Raw genomic sequence first — 17,650 nt, forward strand, 5'->3', positions numbered from 1 at the left:
AGAATGTAACCATAACACATTAGTCCAAATACCTCCTGAAACAAAGACCTGGCTGCAAGGTGGTCATAGCAAGGCACCTATAACATCAGGGTAGTCATGACAGGGTAGTCCTAGGTGCACATACAACCTTTTAAAAGAAAGCTAGAGTTGCAAAATGCTGATAAACAACTGTCATAACAAAGACATGATTGCTATTTCATCATAGCCTAACTAGCTTATCAACAGTGGACATTTTTCTCTTAGTTCCATATGAGGATCTAGAGTGTCTGGGATTGGGGGGGAGGCCTCCTGTGCTTTATGACTATGAACACAAATCCCCAATCCTCATATGTTCAAAAAGGACCTGGTTGGTTACATTTCTGGGAGGTCATCTCTAGCACTGGGAAAGTTCCAGAGACCTTAGACCTCACAGAGACCCTTTCTATACCTATGCATTTTGGTGGATAGATGTGTCTAGACACTGGGGACACTGGATAATAGAGACTCAGACAAGAGCTCAGGGTATCTTGGTGTAGTCAATAACAGGTACAGGTCACAAAGAATTCTCTGGCACCAAATACACATAAGGGTAAGTCTAAGAAACCGATACATCTGGACATGTATAGGAACTACACTCATATAAAAGAAATGTGAAAGGCCTTTCTGGAATGTAGTGTCAGTCCTTGTACTTCAAGTATTTCATGGCCATGTGAATGCGCCCACATTCACCCATCAATCAGAAAGAAAAAAATATAATAACTAGATCTTTGAATAATTTATTGTCCTGTGATATTTCTAATTGCAAGTACATCCTGTTACTGGAAAGTGAACTGAACATTCAAGCATTAGATGTTGCTCATGGGAGATGATTGATACATTGTCTTCAAATGCTAATAGCTTTATTAGCATAACCATTATTTTACGTTTTGTTTTGATTCAAAGAGTGAAAGGAATTCACTTCAGTTGCCTAGAAATAATTAGAAACCTTAAAGCTGTTGTTAAGGGGTATAATTTACATAACATTTGTAGTCGATTTTAATAAAAATGTGTCATTCACATAGGATTCAAGGTGCAAACAATGAAAATAAAAAGAGAAAACAATAGCAATATTAAAAACAGGCCCCTTAAGTCTTTCTTACCTAGGGATCAAATGTTTGTAGTAATTAAGGGAAAGTACAGTGAAGGGATGCTCCTTGCCTTGTGCCAGGAAATGCAATTAGTTTTCATTTGTAGAACTGATAATAAAAAAGATTTGCAACCTTACAGAAATTTGTGAAAATCTGCTTGATTTTATTCTTTTCACATCCTTTTTTTTCAACTATCAGATTACTCACCTTTTTTATAACTAACTTTTAGTCCTTTTTTTGTCCTCTGTTTTTGTTTGTTTAACTCAAAAAATAACAGGCAATTTTCAGCAATGCATTCATCACCTTTTGTTCAAAGATACATAAAATTAGAGGCTGTCAGCTTATAAGCACTGAAAGGTCGTTGGTTTAAACAACCTACCTTTATTTCCTGGCTTAGGAGAGATGAAATGCAGGAACTGGAGATACCAGGACATAGAAAATCCTGTTTAGAGGGAAGGAGCACAGAGATGTCAACCTGTTGCTCTCACTTGGTGGATCAAGCATGATTTTGGTTGTTATTCCCCACACCTTCAGAAACCTGTGACAAAGTCTGCTAATATTTACAATTTACATTTTAAAAGGTGTTTTTTTTGTAACACATTTGACAATTTTAGATTTGCAATGTAAAGTGAGAATATTTTTCAAGCACCGCACAATGCCTCTCATGTATTTCAACTACGAAATGAAAACAAAATGTCTATGTTTGAAAATTGCTTGGAAAGCATGTGTGTTTTAAGTGACCAGAAAGCCAACAGTCAGAGCTGTAACTGGGGTCTGTTGTTTGTGTGCTTGGACATATACACAAGAAGGTGGAGTGGGGAAGACAATGTCCCACCATTTAATCTTGCTATCTGAAGGATAAAATTTTTCATGTATTTGTCTTTCCATAAAGAAAAGGTAATAACATGAATTAAATATTAGTAAATAAAATTGAATATTATTGGTGTTTGCATTATTGGCTAAATTTATATATTATCATTTGGGGCTGGAGAGATGGCTCAGCGGTTAAGAGCAATGACTGCTCTTCCAAAGGTCCTGAGTACAAATCCAAGCAACCACATGGTGGCTCAACCATCCGTAATGAGATCTGACGCCCTCTTCTGGTGTATCTGAAGACAGCTACAGGGAACTTACATATAATAATAAATAAATCTTTATTAAAAACTGGTTTATTTAAAATAAATGAATAAATAAATAGTCATATGTCTGTAACTTTACTTTTTCACTGTCACTTATAATCTGACTTTTTCTACACATATGTTAAGGAGTAAACTTTTTTCCTTGAATTATTTTAAGAGAGCAGAAAGTATCAATAAAAATTTTGAATATTGTTTTATTTGGTGCTGATGACACAAATTGTTTGCTAACATACAAAATGTAATCATTATATTATATTATAGCCTGTTAGCCAGGTTGAGGAGAACCGGGAAAGGGGGGAATATTTGAAATGTAAATAAAGAAAATATTCAATAAAAGAAAAGAAAAATTCAAAAATAAAGGAAAGAAAGAAAGAAAGAGAGAGAGAGAGAGAGAGAGAGAGAGAGAGAGAGAGAGAGAGAGAGGAAGGAAGGAAGGAAGGAAGAAAGAAAGAACGAAAGAAAGAAAGAAAGAAAAGGAAAATAAATACTAGAGAGGATGACATCTTACTATCTAAATAGTGGCTGGAGATGCTAATGTTGCATCTCTTGTTCTGAGATTTATTACAAGGTGGGTGGGTCTATGTCGCAACCTTGTTTACTGCATCTCGTCTGGAATGCAGCCTTTCTTACACTTTTCCATAATGATCCCATGGTTTATGATGGAATACAAATGCAGCATGCTCCAATTACTGTGGATGTTAAAAACTCACAGGAACGTGAGATTTCATACTAACGGCATAGTCACACTGGCCACACCAAAGAAGCTAACTGGAAAGAAATAAACTGAATAAATAGATTGAAGAGTTGACTCCTTTTTATATCAAAGATTAAGTACCAAAAATAAATTTAAAATATTATCTAATTCCTAAGATTTCATTTTTCAACTGACAAATTTATGTAAAATTTAGTTTACTGACAATACAGATAAATTCATGTTGTTCTGTTAGTTCAGTTTTAAGTATTCCCTAGTCAAAATCATATCAGAATTTCTAAATATAATGGTGGTGATGATCCACCAGAATCATTTAATAAGAAATGAATATATAGAGAGAAAGTAGTCTCTTGTTTAAAACTAGAGGCCATTACCTTTATCTTGTGTTTTATTAGTATAAATGGCATATTGCTAATAAAAACACATATATTACATATAGATTAAGACTTTAGTTTATATCCCTCACATATAAATGACACTTGAGATTTAAGAGGCCCAATGTTGACTAGGGTAGCCCCTCTGGTTTATCATTAATGAACATCATCTTTAGATAGACTTGCTGAATTTGGGGATCTTAGTCAGTCAATTATTGAGATTAAACACTATGAACACCCACTCCTTGCTTGGATATCAATACAGACAACCTCTCAAGCTAATACAAGCATCTAGTATATAACATATTTTCTGTGTAACATAATTTATGCTTTGTTTGCATAGTATTTTATTAGACACTAAAGTTTAATCAGAGGTGTACCATATTACAAATGTTCATTTGGAATATTTAGTTAGAGTGATTATTTTCTGGATATTTGTATGGTTAATGCATTTTATGTCCTAATCTTTTGAAAGGACCATTTAAAATTTTCAATCAGAGCCATATGTCAGATGTGTGACCATTACTTAAGCTGCAGAGAGAGCCAGGCTTCCAGTTATCCCACAAGTTTTGAGACAATTAAAGATTACTAAATTTTATTCAACTATTATTCATAATAATTGAATGAATTATTTAATATACCTTACAAAACAACTACCACAAAGAATTCTTAGTGAATTTTCTTTACCATATACATGCTGTATTTACAAATATATAAAAGATAATAATTGAGAGAAACAAATAATATTCTCACTAATACTTTTAGAGCAAATCAGTATAAAAATATACTTTTGACACATGCTTAAAATTAAGTTTTTGGTGAAAGAGAGAGAGCATAATGAATACAGAAAGTACCTGTGAGGAATGAGATTTGTTACTGAAATGAAGGACAACTTTTCTAATACTCTTGAACATGAAACATAGTTACTTTTACCCTATGCCTATAATATCCCAGGAAAATTGAGTGACAAATGAAGAACTCAGTGATTTGTATAAAGTAACATTTGTTGAAAAAAGTATTTGATGAAAGGCTGTCATTATTGATATCGACTGTTTATTATAGTCATAGCTTGTCTGTCTGTTGGTTAAGTAAAATCTAATTTGAATATAATATGTACATCTTATTTTGATAAATTGAAGTTCTTTTATTTTTCACAGTGTTTAAAATATAATAGGAAGGCTTAAAAGTACATAATCATAACTCATAATTCTGTGTGAGAAAAGAAAGTCTTCCAGAAGATTTCTTGCTAGGTAAGGTGCAAATAGAAGTGTTTACTTGCTAGTGATAAATTAGCCAACATTGTAATGCGATTACAGTGGCAACTCGCACAATTAGAAAGTTTTTATGGACTTCTGGGCAATTAGCAATTAGCAGCAAGTTCAGTATACTTTCAGTAGTTCTAAGTCTAGAACACATGAATTCCTAACGTTACTAATGGTTAAATATTTCAAGCCACTTTCAGTAGTTTTATTTTCATTGGTAATCTAGTATCTACCACACAGAAAAGGAATATGAAAGAATTGTGTTTTATTTCACATTTTTAAAAGGATTCCCTCATGTGTGATTTTGCCCAGTGTTCTCAACCCACTATGAAGAAGTGGAGACCCATGTAGTGGAAGCTTGTTTCAGAGGAACCTCCTTGTGAGCATCAAACAATGTAATTGCATCAGAAAAAAACCAGGGCTGATAAGCCTCAAATTCCTGCCTGTGACCTACTTCCGCTAACTCATCCCACCTTCCACTTTTCTCCACTTCCCATTAATGGAATCATATGAGTCCATCAAAGCATTATTCCACTGATTAGATCAGACAATTAGCTTCATTGTCTAACTTTCTCATGAGACATCCTGATATACACACCCAGGTTGTAGTCTCATAATTTCTTAGTGAATTCCTAATGCAGTCACACTGGTACTGAAGATTTTACATTATGTGTATATAGTATTTTCATGGATATTTCACATGTAATATGTAAGTATGGAGGAGTGGCAGTGTGATAGTGTACTATAAGCTGCTTATGTTTATAATTATTATTGGCATGTGTTCGACCTACATAGTGATGGAATTTCATATTCTTTGACCATATTCACCTCCTATACTCTCCCCCCCCCCAATGTGTGCAATACTTAGTTATAGCCATTTTCATGAAAGCAATGTAATTTTAATCAGTATGGTAGGATGAAATTTTATTTGTGTATATTCTACATTTTACCTATAAACTCATTACTGACAAATATCTGAGCTGATCCTCTAATATGAATTAGTGCTGTGAAATTGTTTTGTGCAAGTACCTCTGTGGTATATTGAACAGCCAATCTTCTAGTATAAACCCAGAAGTGACATAGATGGTTTTAGTTTCTTGTAAAATCTTTATAGTAACTGTGCATAGTGACTAGATTATTTTAGATTCACAGTATCACCATACAAAGACTCCTGGCTTCCCTGAAAAATTAATAGCATTTATTTTTACTTTGTAGTGATTGTCATTCTTCTGGGGTTGCAGGGGTGGAGTCTCATGGTAGTTTTACATTGCATCTTACTGATAGCCAAAGAGACTAAATACTTACTCATATTATTATTGGTTATTTGTGTTCATTTCTTTGTAAATGTCCAAATTTGCTTGGGACACTGTATTCTTGGTTTTTACCACCCACGCTCATACTTAGTTTCACACCCCCTGGATTTTTCTATCATCTGTTCTCATAAAAAGGTGGACCTGCTTTCTGTATCTAAAGGCTATTTATGTTGGCTCTGTAAACGTATTTCCTTTTTCTCTTTCAATTTCCCTTCATATTGGGTGCTACAGGCCCAATGAGTTGAATTTATGGTGATTAACTTTTAGTCCATATTTCCTGCTTAGAAAGCATACTCTGAATCCACACCATGTTTTGTGCTTTCTTGCATTCTCTATGTCTATCTGCCTGACACCATAGTTATACTGTGTCAGTCTCTCACTCTTCCATCCATCTCAGCAAGAGGATTTATTGCTTGAACAGCATAACACATCAGACACAGAACCCATGCACAGGTAACAAGAAAGCATCAGTGTACTAATGTACAGATGTAACCGAGTAACCTTTATAGATTTTCTGTGTCTTTAATCCTAGAATGAAATGGTCTTTATAGAATGAATACTCCTCATCTTTGAGTTAAGATTTCTTGATGTATTAAAGCATCTCTTTATTCATTTAAAATTCTTCTCATTGTCTTTATGGGATGAAACTCATTTTATACATTTTTTTTATTATTTCTTACATGTATATATTGCGCTTTGATCATTGCCACATTTTAACTCCTCCCAGATACACAGCCCATCTATCTCTTGTTCTTTAAAATTTTTTATTGGTTATTTTATTTATTTACATTTCAAATATTATCCCCCTTCCCTGTTTCCTCTCCAAAAACCCCCCATCACATCCCCTGCCTCCACAAGTGTGCGACCCCACACACTCCTACCACACCACCCTAGCATTCCCCTATGATGAAATATCAAGACTTCACAGGACCAAAGGCCTCTCCTTCCTTTTATGCCATACTCATTTCACTTCAAGATAAAAATAAAAAAGTAAAAAGTCAAATTTATGCTGACTATACACTAATGGATCTGGGTCATCAACTGGAACATGGTTTCTATGTGCTGCAATGTTGACTGGCTATATCAAGTTGACAGCCACATGATATGGGTGTTTGAAAGTGACCTTGAGTTGACTGTAAGAGCAGGATTTTCTCTTAACTGCTGAGCCTTCTGTCTGAAAATCCACAAATTCATAGAAATTGTTACTTTTTTCTGCAGAATATTTTAATATGTTTTTCACCTATTAAAAAACTGTCATAGGTTCTATAAAATTTAGTTATTAAAGACTTTTAAATCAAATATAGACAGTAATGTATAGTTAGACTTTAATTCATTTGATTTAATAACTCCTTTTATAATGTTATATTGTTTTTAGTGATCATCACTTACAAAGAAGACTTCCATTTTCTTACTTTCAGGTATTTCATCAATCACAGTACTGAAGAGGAGAGATTTTTCAATATTGATGCCAATACTGGAACCATTAAGACATCAAAAGTACTGGATAGAGAAGAAACACCATGGTACAATATCACAGTGACTGCTTCAGAAAACGGTAAACTGTGTTATATATCCCAGGACAGAATGTTTCTGTGAACAAAATTATATGCAGAGATTTGTGTCCTGCAAGGTACTCCCCAATTTTTTTTTGTTAGAATCTCACAGAATGTATAGTTGAAGTCATTCATATATCTGCTTATAATGAGTACGTTTTAGAGTTTTTCGTTCACTTTCATCCCAGCATGATGTTAGCAAATTGGCTTTATGGAATAATTAGTTCTCATCTTTAAGTCAAGAGTGCTTGATTTCCCTCTTAATTTTACTACTTTTCTGTTTCATGCACTTAAACTTCACTTATGACACCAAGTCTCTTCAATAAGGGTACTTATTATCTGACAGTTCAGCCCTGAGACATCTCTATAATATCCTTGCTTGAATTAGCTCTTATAGAATTTAGGTGAAAGAACTACTTGGAAAATATTAATCTTCTTTAAGCAAATCTTACAACATAAAGTTGAAAAACTGGACACCAATTGAGGACACTACATAAGTGCCTATGCTTAATAAATAAATTATTATGTTGGCATTAAAAAAGGAAAACATGACTGTCAATAAAATTAAAACATAACTTATTAACAGATTTATTTTCTTTATAATGGTGTCTTAATGTATTGGGAAATGAACAAAGCTACTATTTAGCCTCAGTTTAAAATTGTAGATAAAATGACATATGTCTCTATGAAATATTTCATCACACTTATGATAAAAACATAACTCTAGTACTAGGAATATTTAATAGTGAAAAATATTGCTATATCAACTGAAATCATGCTTTTTCCTAAGGATGATAGAGAAATTAAAAGAAAATATTTTAAAGATGCATTTAGATATTAATGATATGGTAGTTGTCTGTCCTTTTAATTATTTATTTATTCACTTTACCTCCTATTCACACCCACTCCCTCCTCTCTTACCAGTCATACCTTTAAAAATCCCTACCCTCCTTCCCCCTCTCCTCAGAGAAGGTGAGTCCTCTTTATGTACCACCCCACCCTGGGACATCTCTTTCCATCCAGAAATAGGCACACCCTCTCCCACTGAGGCCCAAGCAAGTAGTCCAGGGAAAGGGAAGGGTATCCAATGGCAGGAAACAGAGACCTGCACAGCCCTGCACCGCTTTTTAGAGCCCCACATGAAGACCACGCTGCACATTTGCTGTAACTGTGTTAGGGTGGTTAGGTCTAGCTCCTTTATGTTCCCCAGTTAGTGGTCCAGCCACTGTGAACCCCCATGGTTCCAGGTTACTTGACTCTATGCATTGTCTTGTGGTGCCCTTGAATCCTCTGCCTTGATCACTTCTATTCCCAACTCTTCAACAAAATTCCTGAAACTCCACCTGCTTTTAGGATATGGGCCTCTGAACCTGCCTCCGCTCCTGGTGAGATGCAGCTTCTCAGGTGTGTTAGGTCCCTAATCGAAGCAGAACAAAGTGTCATTGGTAGCGTCAGGGGTTATCTTCCTCTTATGAGAAGGGTCTCAAGTTGGGGCGGTCACTGTTTGACTATTCCCTGTCTCTGCTCCATCTTTATCTCTGCCCATCTGTGGGCTAGACAAATGTTGTGTTGAAGGTTTCATGGGTGGTTAGGTGTCCCCTTCCCTCCTCTAGAAGCCCTCCCTGACTACAGGAGGTAGCCAGTTCAGTCTCCGTATCTGCTGATATGGAGATCAGCAGATATGGGTCAACCTCATTGGCATGCTATATCCTCCCCTATCCCAAGCCTCTAACAAGTCACAGGAGATGGCCCCTGATGATTTTTATTTTCAATTCCAGCCCTCACCCACCCTCCTTCTCACACCTGATCCCTGTTACCACCTCTCACTCCCTCTAATACCAAGATTCCCTTTCTCAATCCTCCTTTGATGACTACTTAGTTTCCCCTTCTGAGTGAGAGTCCAGCATCCTGAATTAGAATTCCCTTATTACCCAGTTTCTTTGGATTTATGAAGTATAGCATGGTTATCCTGCAGTTAGTTGAAATGGCTAATTTCTAATTTTAAGAGAGTCTATACTATATGTGTCTTTCTGCTCTTGGTTACCTCACTCATGATGATATTCTCATGTTCCATCTCTACAGAATTCATGGTATTCTTGTTTTTAACAGTGGAGTAGTAATCCTTTGTGTAAATGAACCACATTTCCTTTATCTATTCTTCAGTTAATGGACATGTAGTTTGTTTCCAGCTTCTGGTTATTATGAATAAAACTGTTTTAAATATAGTTGAGAAAGTGTCCCTGTATATCATGGGGCATCTTTTGGGCATATGCCCAGGATTGATGTAGCTGTTTCTTGAGGTAGAACTATTCCTAGTTGTTTGAGAAACCATCAAATTGGTTTCCAAAGTGATTCTACAAGTTTTCACCCCCATCAGCAATGGGGAGTGTTCCCTTGCTCAACTTCCTTGCAACCTTGTGCTGTCACTTGAGCTTTTGGTTTTAGCAATTCTTAAGAATGTGTCTTTTTAAAGTATATAATTCAGTTGTTCTTCTATTATCATAATGAATGCTGAAACGTCTTCATTTTCCTGCAAAGTAAGGGAAGCTACCAATACATCCCTGTTGTTCTCGAATGGATTCTTATTAGTAGTTCCTCCAGAAATTGGTAAACAATGGTTGATTCATCTTGTAGACTGAGCCATCAGGACTCTGTAGCTTCTCAGGCCCAAATACAGCGTCCCATGTTGTGTTTTTAGCACATTTCCTTTAGCTCTCTTTACTGCTAGGTTTCAGTGTTGTTTCACTTTTATTAATGATGCCATTTCCATTTGCAGGTAGATAGTAGGGCAAGTATTTCCATCGCATTACCTTCAGTATCTTCTTAAGTGTAGATGCGTTATTTTACATGGTAACACCACGCATAACCACTTCACTAACCAACTATTTTCCTACAAAGCTGAACCTTTTTTATATTTCTGCACATGAGATGAGATCCCAAATTGTTTGTGTAGTAATTGGCAGCCCTGCTTACCCTCTGCTGAGGGGGGTGGGGGTGGGGTAAAGCAATATCCTTGTGACTTGCTCCATGTTGTTGCTATAATTCCATGCAAGTCCATGACAACCTTTACATACTCTGTCCATACTATTTATATTCTTTTTAAGACTAATAATTTTGATCATTTCTTTGAGACTTTCACACAGGCATACAATTAATTTGGATTATAACCTTTCCCCCTTTCCTCTAATTCCTTCCAAATCCACAACCTCTCCCTCTTGCTTCCTTCCAACTTCATGTACTCTTTCATTCTTATAACCTGTGAAAATTTTTTCAAGTTGCCCACATGTTCACAAATAAGAGGCCATTCTCTAGAGCAAGACCAACCTACCTTGAGGGCCATTCACTAGATCATGGCCAACCTACCGTAACTAAGCCATTGACTGTCCTTAGTCCTTTAGTCATGGGACGTGAGAACACCAGGAACTGCTTCCCATTGGTGCTGCAATGTTGCAGGGCTTGAGCTGGTGCTGGCAGTCACTCCAAGTTCATAAATGCTTGGCGCTCTCATCTCCAGGAGACAAGATTCCACTGAGTTCTTCACAGTCTCTAACTTTCATAATGCTTCTGCCTCTGCGTTTATTGAAATTTTATTTTCATCATACTATTGGAAATCAGATGTCCTCTAGATCCTTTAGTTTGCTATTATAAAGAACACATGAATGGGTTCATTTCATATCATTCTGGATAATTTTTATTTTGTTAATATTTAGGCTAAATGTGTAATTTTGTATCCTTTGGTAAATCATTTAAATAAGTAATAAATAATATTTAAAAATCAGGTGATAAACTTGAATTAATATGTTAAATCTATAAAGGAATGTTGAAAAGATTAAGTAAATCTTTCCAAAGAAGGAAGCAATTCATGGGATTTACATAGCAATAGTTACTTATCTCTGCATCATACTTAATTCCCAATAACATTTGCATTAAGGAGAAACCACCTTATAAATGGACAGAGACATGCATGTAAAAACATACATCATTTGTAGTCATTACTACAGGAAAGTCCTGTTTTTGTAAAGGTAAAAGTCTTATTAATTATTTGATTTTTTTTCATTTGCTATTTCTTATTGGGGGAAAAGAGTTAATACATATGTACATCTTACATCTACTAAGTAAAACATTATAGTAAATTGTAATTCTCTGCATTTTACAGTTGGTAATAAAAAAGCCTTAGAGACCCATTCAATGAGTATTACTGAAATATAATTTAATCCTAACCATAAACAGGTGTACAGAAAGAATAAGCAGTAGTTAAGATTTTATAACCATGTTGGGAGATTGCTTTCTGAGAAGCACACAGGCTGGTACCTACTGCCAAGCCTAACTGTCCCGTAGTATAGGCAGAAAATCTCCCATAATTGTCAGCCTTAACTTCAACATTAGCCACATGGGCAAAACATGTTCTCCTTAGGAATGCAGTTGCTATCTTTCCAGATTCTTTTAAAAACTCTCCTTAACACAATTCTTTCTAGAGTAGATTGTCCTGTAGAATTGCTTTTACTGATTAATATTTAAAGTGCACTATTTTTTTTTTTACTGTGGGGATTATGCAAATAAGAGAAGAGCCCTCTTGGGGCCTGAGAAGACAATTTAGAAGATACAAAAGGATTTGGGCCTAGAGTGTTCAATATGTATGCAATCTTATCCAACCCAAATGTGAGAACAGAAACTGAGGCTGGCCTGGGCTATGTAGGGAGAGGAAGCCAAGGGAATAAGAAAGCTATGGTTTCTCTCCACTGAAGGGACAATGTTATAGTGTGACAATGAAGAATTCATCCAGGGAATCTATGTACATTCAGTAAGGGCTGAATTCAATCATAGGGACATGGACTAAATGGAATGTGTATATGAGTTGATTTTTCCATTCTTTTGTTCAGGTTTGTGATGCCTCAGCCACCTAAGTACATAATAAAAGCAACAACAATGTGCCTGGATTATGATATCATTTTCTTTTGTGACAAAAAAGAACTGTTGTATAGGGGTCTCTGTGATTACCATGACATACCAGGCAGAGTAATGATTCACAGAAGTGATGTTGATAGTTCAGTTGAACATAAGTATTCTGTGCTGATTCAAATTTTGAAAGTTTGACCATGATTTTTTTTTTTATTTTAGGTATATGTGAGCATAGCACAATTTGGTTAAAAAAGAAAAATACAAACACAAAAACAAAAACAAAGAAAACAATTTTTTTCTGGTGTTAATAATTCAATCCTGTTTCAGCAAGACATGACTACATCTACTCTCTAACGTACACAGGACATATTTCATAAAGGTAGATTCTATAGAGTGACTGAAAAAAACAAGCTCATGGTAAGGGGCTGGGCTGGCAGTGGGGGATCTGTGAATTCAGGCACACAGATAGCTCAAAAGTCACAGTGGCATAAACCATGTCAACTCCCACCCTTATGTTTAGAAACCAAGTAGTAGAACTCTCTCCTTGAAAGGACAATCCTGTATGTTTAACATTGCTAATCCCTTTCACGGTTATGTGTTAACGCAAAGATCACCATGCCTCCCACGTTATAGGACCTCTGACTCTTCCATGCTATCCTTTATTGGATAAATTATTTTACCGAATCGTTCTGTGAAACAAGGAAAGCAGATATTACCATCACAGAGACAGGACGCTGAAGCATAACAAAATATATGCATGGGAATTTACAGAACATCTTTGTTTACATCTGGGCATTAGATAATCCAATAACTTTTAAGAGCAAGCATTTGTCACCTACTTTATCTTACTGGGGTTGATTTAAATTGTGAAACGCCTTTACTCAAATTGTGGGATAATATCATGTTTATATTTTTAAAGCGGGTACTACATTAAGATATATATAAGTTTCCTGTAAGTTCAGAACGGAAAAATTTCATTGCATCATCTATCACAGATGTTGTTGGAGTGCTACTACTTTGTTTTAAAAAAAAAAAAAAAACTGTCTGTGGAAAACTTGTACTGTTGAGAAATTGACAAACAAAGGGTTTTAATACGATCTACATATGTTCTCTGGAAAGAATGTGGGAGGGAAGGGATGAGGAGGGAGGCAGGGAAAGAGAGAGAGAGAGACCTGGGAGAGTCTGATTATCATAAGGCACTATTGACTCACTGCTTTGCAAGTCTTCAGAGCTCTAAAATGCAAAGTTACAGTGTGCAGACAGGCTGGCAGCCAAGCTGACTTAGAATAAGCAGAAGCTCCTACTTCAGGGTGAGTGCTATCAGAGAAGAATTTCTTTGTTCCTTGAGAGTCAGTTTTTCTGCTGTGCTCTGGTCTTTATGAATGATGCTCAAGAACAGCCTGAAGGACAATCAGCTTTGTTTGGCCTGTCAATTTAAATGTTAATCTCAACTAAAAGACTTCTATAGACACTTACAGAATAAAATGTGACTGGATACCTTTCGAGTTCATGATCCAATCAAGGAGACACAAAAAATTCTCTTTAGCATGACATAAGTTTTCACATTCACACCGTTTGTATTTTGCAATTTCTAAATCTCAGTCCAGACTACTTATGTCCTTTTTATTGATTGTGATTTTGACAATTACATGCACTTACACAATATACTCTGATTTCTGTTCCCTGAACCCTCATTTATTCCCTGTTCATCCCTAAAATGCTTACCTTTATTTCTACGTAAAATCAATACTTTGTTCGATTCAGAGTTTGGGGCTTGGTTTTAGGACCCACATAGTTTACCCTGGACCATCTGTTTGAGCTGTGGAATGGAAATATTTACTAGAGTAGGATGAAGTCATCAGTGTGTACAGGAATGAAGGCAGTAATTCCACTTTCCCTGAACCTATCAACAGCTAATAGTTTGGTATTAAAGGAATCCTTGTCTCCTCCATCTAAGCCTGACTAGAGGGTCCATTCCTATGCATACACAGTGATATCATCTTCTCCTGCTGTGCGATCCTGATTGCAATAGCTATGCCTCACCTAGGAAATGGTATTTCAAAACCCATCTTCAGATATTGTGGCCCCTATGTACTCTGCATTTGAATCGCCTTGTAAGTGATCTACTTTATCGCCCACCACTCCAATACAGTGAGATTCTGTTGTATGCCGTTTTATTCCCATATCTGTGAATTTCAAATTATGATGTTTAATTTCATTTATTTAAATCCCTAATGTTCCACCTCTCCCAGTCATCCCTCTGAGAGTCTCTCTCCCCACTTCTCCTCTTCTTCTCCTCTGAGAGATGAGGGTCCACTGTGTGCCCCCCAAACTCCCAAGTCACTGCAGGATAAGGCACATACTTGACCAGTGAGGCCAGACAAGGCAGCCCTGTTGGGGAATGGATACTACAGTCAGACTTTAGGGTAGAGCCTGCACTCCCATTGTTGGGGGGCACACAGGGAGAATGAGCTTCACATATGCTACATATGTGCCTGGGTTTTCAATCCAGACAGCATAAGCTCTTTGTTTGGTGACTCAAAGTCTGAGAGCCCCTAAGGGTACAGGTTAGTTGGCTTTGTTGGTCTTCCTGTGGTATTCACTTCCCCTTTAGGGACTTTAATCTTTCCCCCAAGTCTTTGATAAGGGTTTGACTCTTGGTATCTGCACCTGTCTGTGTCAGCTGCTGAGTTAAGCCTCTCAGAGGACAATTATGCTATGGGCAAGAGCTCTAAATACAAGTATTCAAAAATACATAGTTTCTTAACTATGCAAAAAATAAGGATGCAATATGCATTATGTGAAGGGATTTTGTGAACAAATCTAAAGGAACAAATGTAGGTGGGCTGTGAGCCAACTTGTTAGAAAATTACTAGGAAAGGAGATTTAGGGAGTAATGATCTCAGGAGAGCCACCCAGTTAACGTTTTTGCAGAACAGATGAATTCCTGAGTTCAGAGTCAGCCTAGGGCAGAGCAAGGTTAGGCCTAGGCATAGTAGAAAAGGTAATTTCAGGGCAGGGTCCCACATAAGTATCTTATCATCCATGCTTAACAAAGGGAGACATCTTTGAAATCTTTTGCAATGTCGAGAAACAAATGCAAGTTTGCAATCTCCTAATAATCCAATGGGGATGTTGCTTCATAAGATAGTCACAAAGAAAACCTGGAGTAAATGACTGGATTGATATGTAAAGTAAAAGACTGGACCTGTGTTCTGCAGGAGTAGAGCTATCCAGGTATTTTTTTTAGAATAAAAAGAGATAACTGTGTGGAGAACTGGATTGAGCAAGCAGGATATGGACAGAAAGGACTCTTAGAACAGGAAGCAAGCAGGGCATGGAGAGAGAGAGAGAGAGAGAGAGAGAGAGAGAGAGAGAGAGAGAGAGAGAGAGAGAGAGAGAGAGATCTCTTAGACACCAGCAAGCAGGACATAGTCAGAGAATCTTAGAATGTAAGGGTCCAAGATTCACTAAAGAATGATACCCCTGACTCAAATAGTATGCAAGAGCAAAGAGCATTTCTATTCTGCAGAAATCCAGCATTCTGGAGTATCTCATCCACCAAGATGCATCCCATTTACCAAGATGTTGATGTGATGCCTGTGCGAACTCACAGGCTCAATTTAAAGCACATTTGGTGAATTCTAGGGATGGGTAGGTGACCTTTATCTTAATTGGTTGGCTAGAGCCAATCTCTAGAGACATTCCAGAACGATTTCTGTGGGAAGAGGGCCTCGGACACTGTTGCTGGGGAAGCCTGGAAACTGTTGCTGGGGAAGCCTGGAAACTGTTGCTGACTCTGCCCTTGCCTCAGGCCAGGTGGCAGGGCAGCTTCTGACAGTAGGGCAGTTTCTGATTGGCTGCCAGAGGCCTGGGATTTTTTTCAATTACTGACTTACCTGGACTTGTCCAGTCCTGGGAAACAGAAGTTTAGACCTAATCTCCTGACCTATCAGTTTGAAACCTGTCATAGAGTCAACCTGTTTCAATCCTCTTAAGGATAACAAGCAACCAGGACATGAACAGAGAGATCTCTGAGAATAACAAGCAAGTAGAATATAGACAGAGTGCTTGGTAGAGAGAAAGCAGGGCATAGAGAAAAGTAGTCTGGAAAAGCTGTATCAATCAGAACACAGGTTGGACCCACGATTTGACTTTGAGTCATTCTTTTCCCAGCTCCCAGACACCCCTTCTCTCAGAATCGGTCTCCAAGCCAAGGCTGGTTCTTGACACTCATGGGTATTCTGTATGGCTACTATCTTTATCAGGGAGTACACACTGTGCATACCCTTTTAGGTCTGGGTCACCTCATTCAGGATGCTATTTTCTAGTTCCATCTATTTGTCTACAAAATTCATGATGTCCTCGTTTTCAATGACTTCTGTATCCACTCTTTGGCTAAGGAACATCTGGGTTGTTTCCAATTTCTGGCTATTACAAATAAAACTGCTATGTACGTAGTGGAGCACATGTCCTTATGGTTTGGTGAAGCATTTTTTGGGTGCATGCCCAGGAGCAGCAGTAGAGCTGGGTGTTTTGAAATATGTGCACTATGAGTTTATTCATAGCTTCCAATTATGCCACGCTTTCATAATTATTACTAGTTTTAATTCTTCTCAACTTGTTAGAAAAAAATGTACAACTTCCTCTCTAGACTAATTTTCTGTAAGGGTTACTTATAGGCAAATGATATTACATTACATTAGGCCAAGTGCTTTGGTTTCTATTATATTGCTACCATTGCACACATAACCTCTAATTTAATTTAGATGAACAGCTTACATCAAAATACTTATTAAAATTATTGACATAAATATCTTGATTATTATAATTTTGTTAAATATAGGAATATTTTCTTTTCCTAAATTTTTTCCTCTACTAAATGTGTGTCCCACAAAATGATGTACCCCTCTTCCTTCCCCAATTTCTCCTGCTTTCTTTTTTTCTTTTTCTTTTTCTTTTTTTTCCATTTCCTTCTTGCGTCCTCTTTCCACATGAAAAGACATTTTATATGTTCTCTATTTATTGGGTCATTTTTCTCATGCAAATATATTGAAAGACTAAGGCCACAAGTTTTAAATTTAATTCAACTGCTCAACTAGTAACTTCAGGTGGTACAAATTAAATTTAGGAGTTATGAATGTAGTCCCAGTTGCTGTTAATCTGAAATTATGTTTCAAAAATCTATTATCAGAGAATGAATGGTTTCAAGTTCTCAGAGCTTCTACATATCATTTTGTTACTGTCACTATGATATTATGATATATGTCATCTGTCTCCCACAAATGTGTT

The 17,650-nt window shown here is 36.6% G+C and overlaps 1 protein-coding gene across 8 annotated transcripts in view; it reads left to right on the forward strand.

The window, feature by feature from the left end:
- The window catches only part of Cdh18 (cadherin 18), a 928,594-nt gene that overhangs the window by 854,462 nt on the left and 56,482 nt on the right, over positions 1-17,650 (forward strand). For all 8 annotated transcript variants that reach the window (XM_006520095.4, XM_011245360.3, XM_006520094.4 and 5 more), the window contains one exon: positions 7,325-7,461. In XM_006520095.4, the coding sequence (XP_006520158.1) occupies positions 7,325-7,461 (137 nt within the window). The remainder of the gene's footprint in view (positions 1-7,324; positions 7,462-17,650) is intronic.

This window comes from Mus musculus, chromosome 15 (assembly GCF_000001635.26).
Source record: "Mus musculus strain C57BL/6J chromosome 15, GRCm38.p6 C57BL/6J".
NCBI lineage: Eukaryota > Metazoa > Chordata > Mammalia > Rodentia > Muridae > Mus > Mus musculus.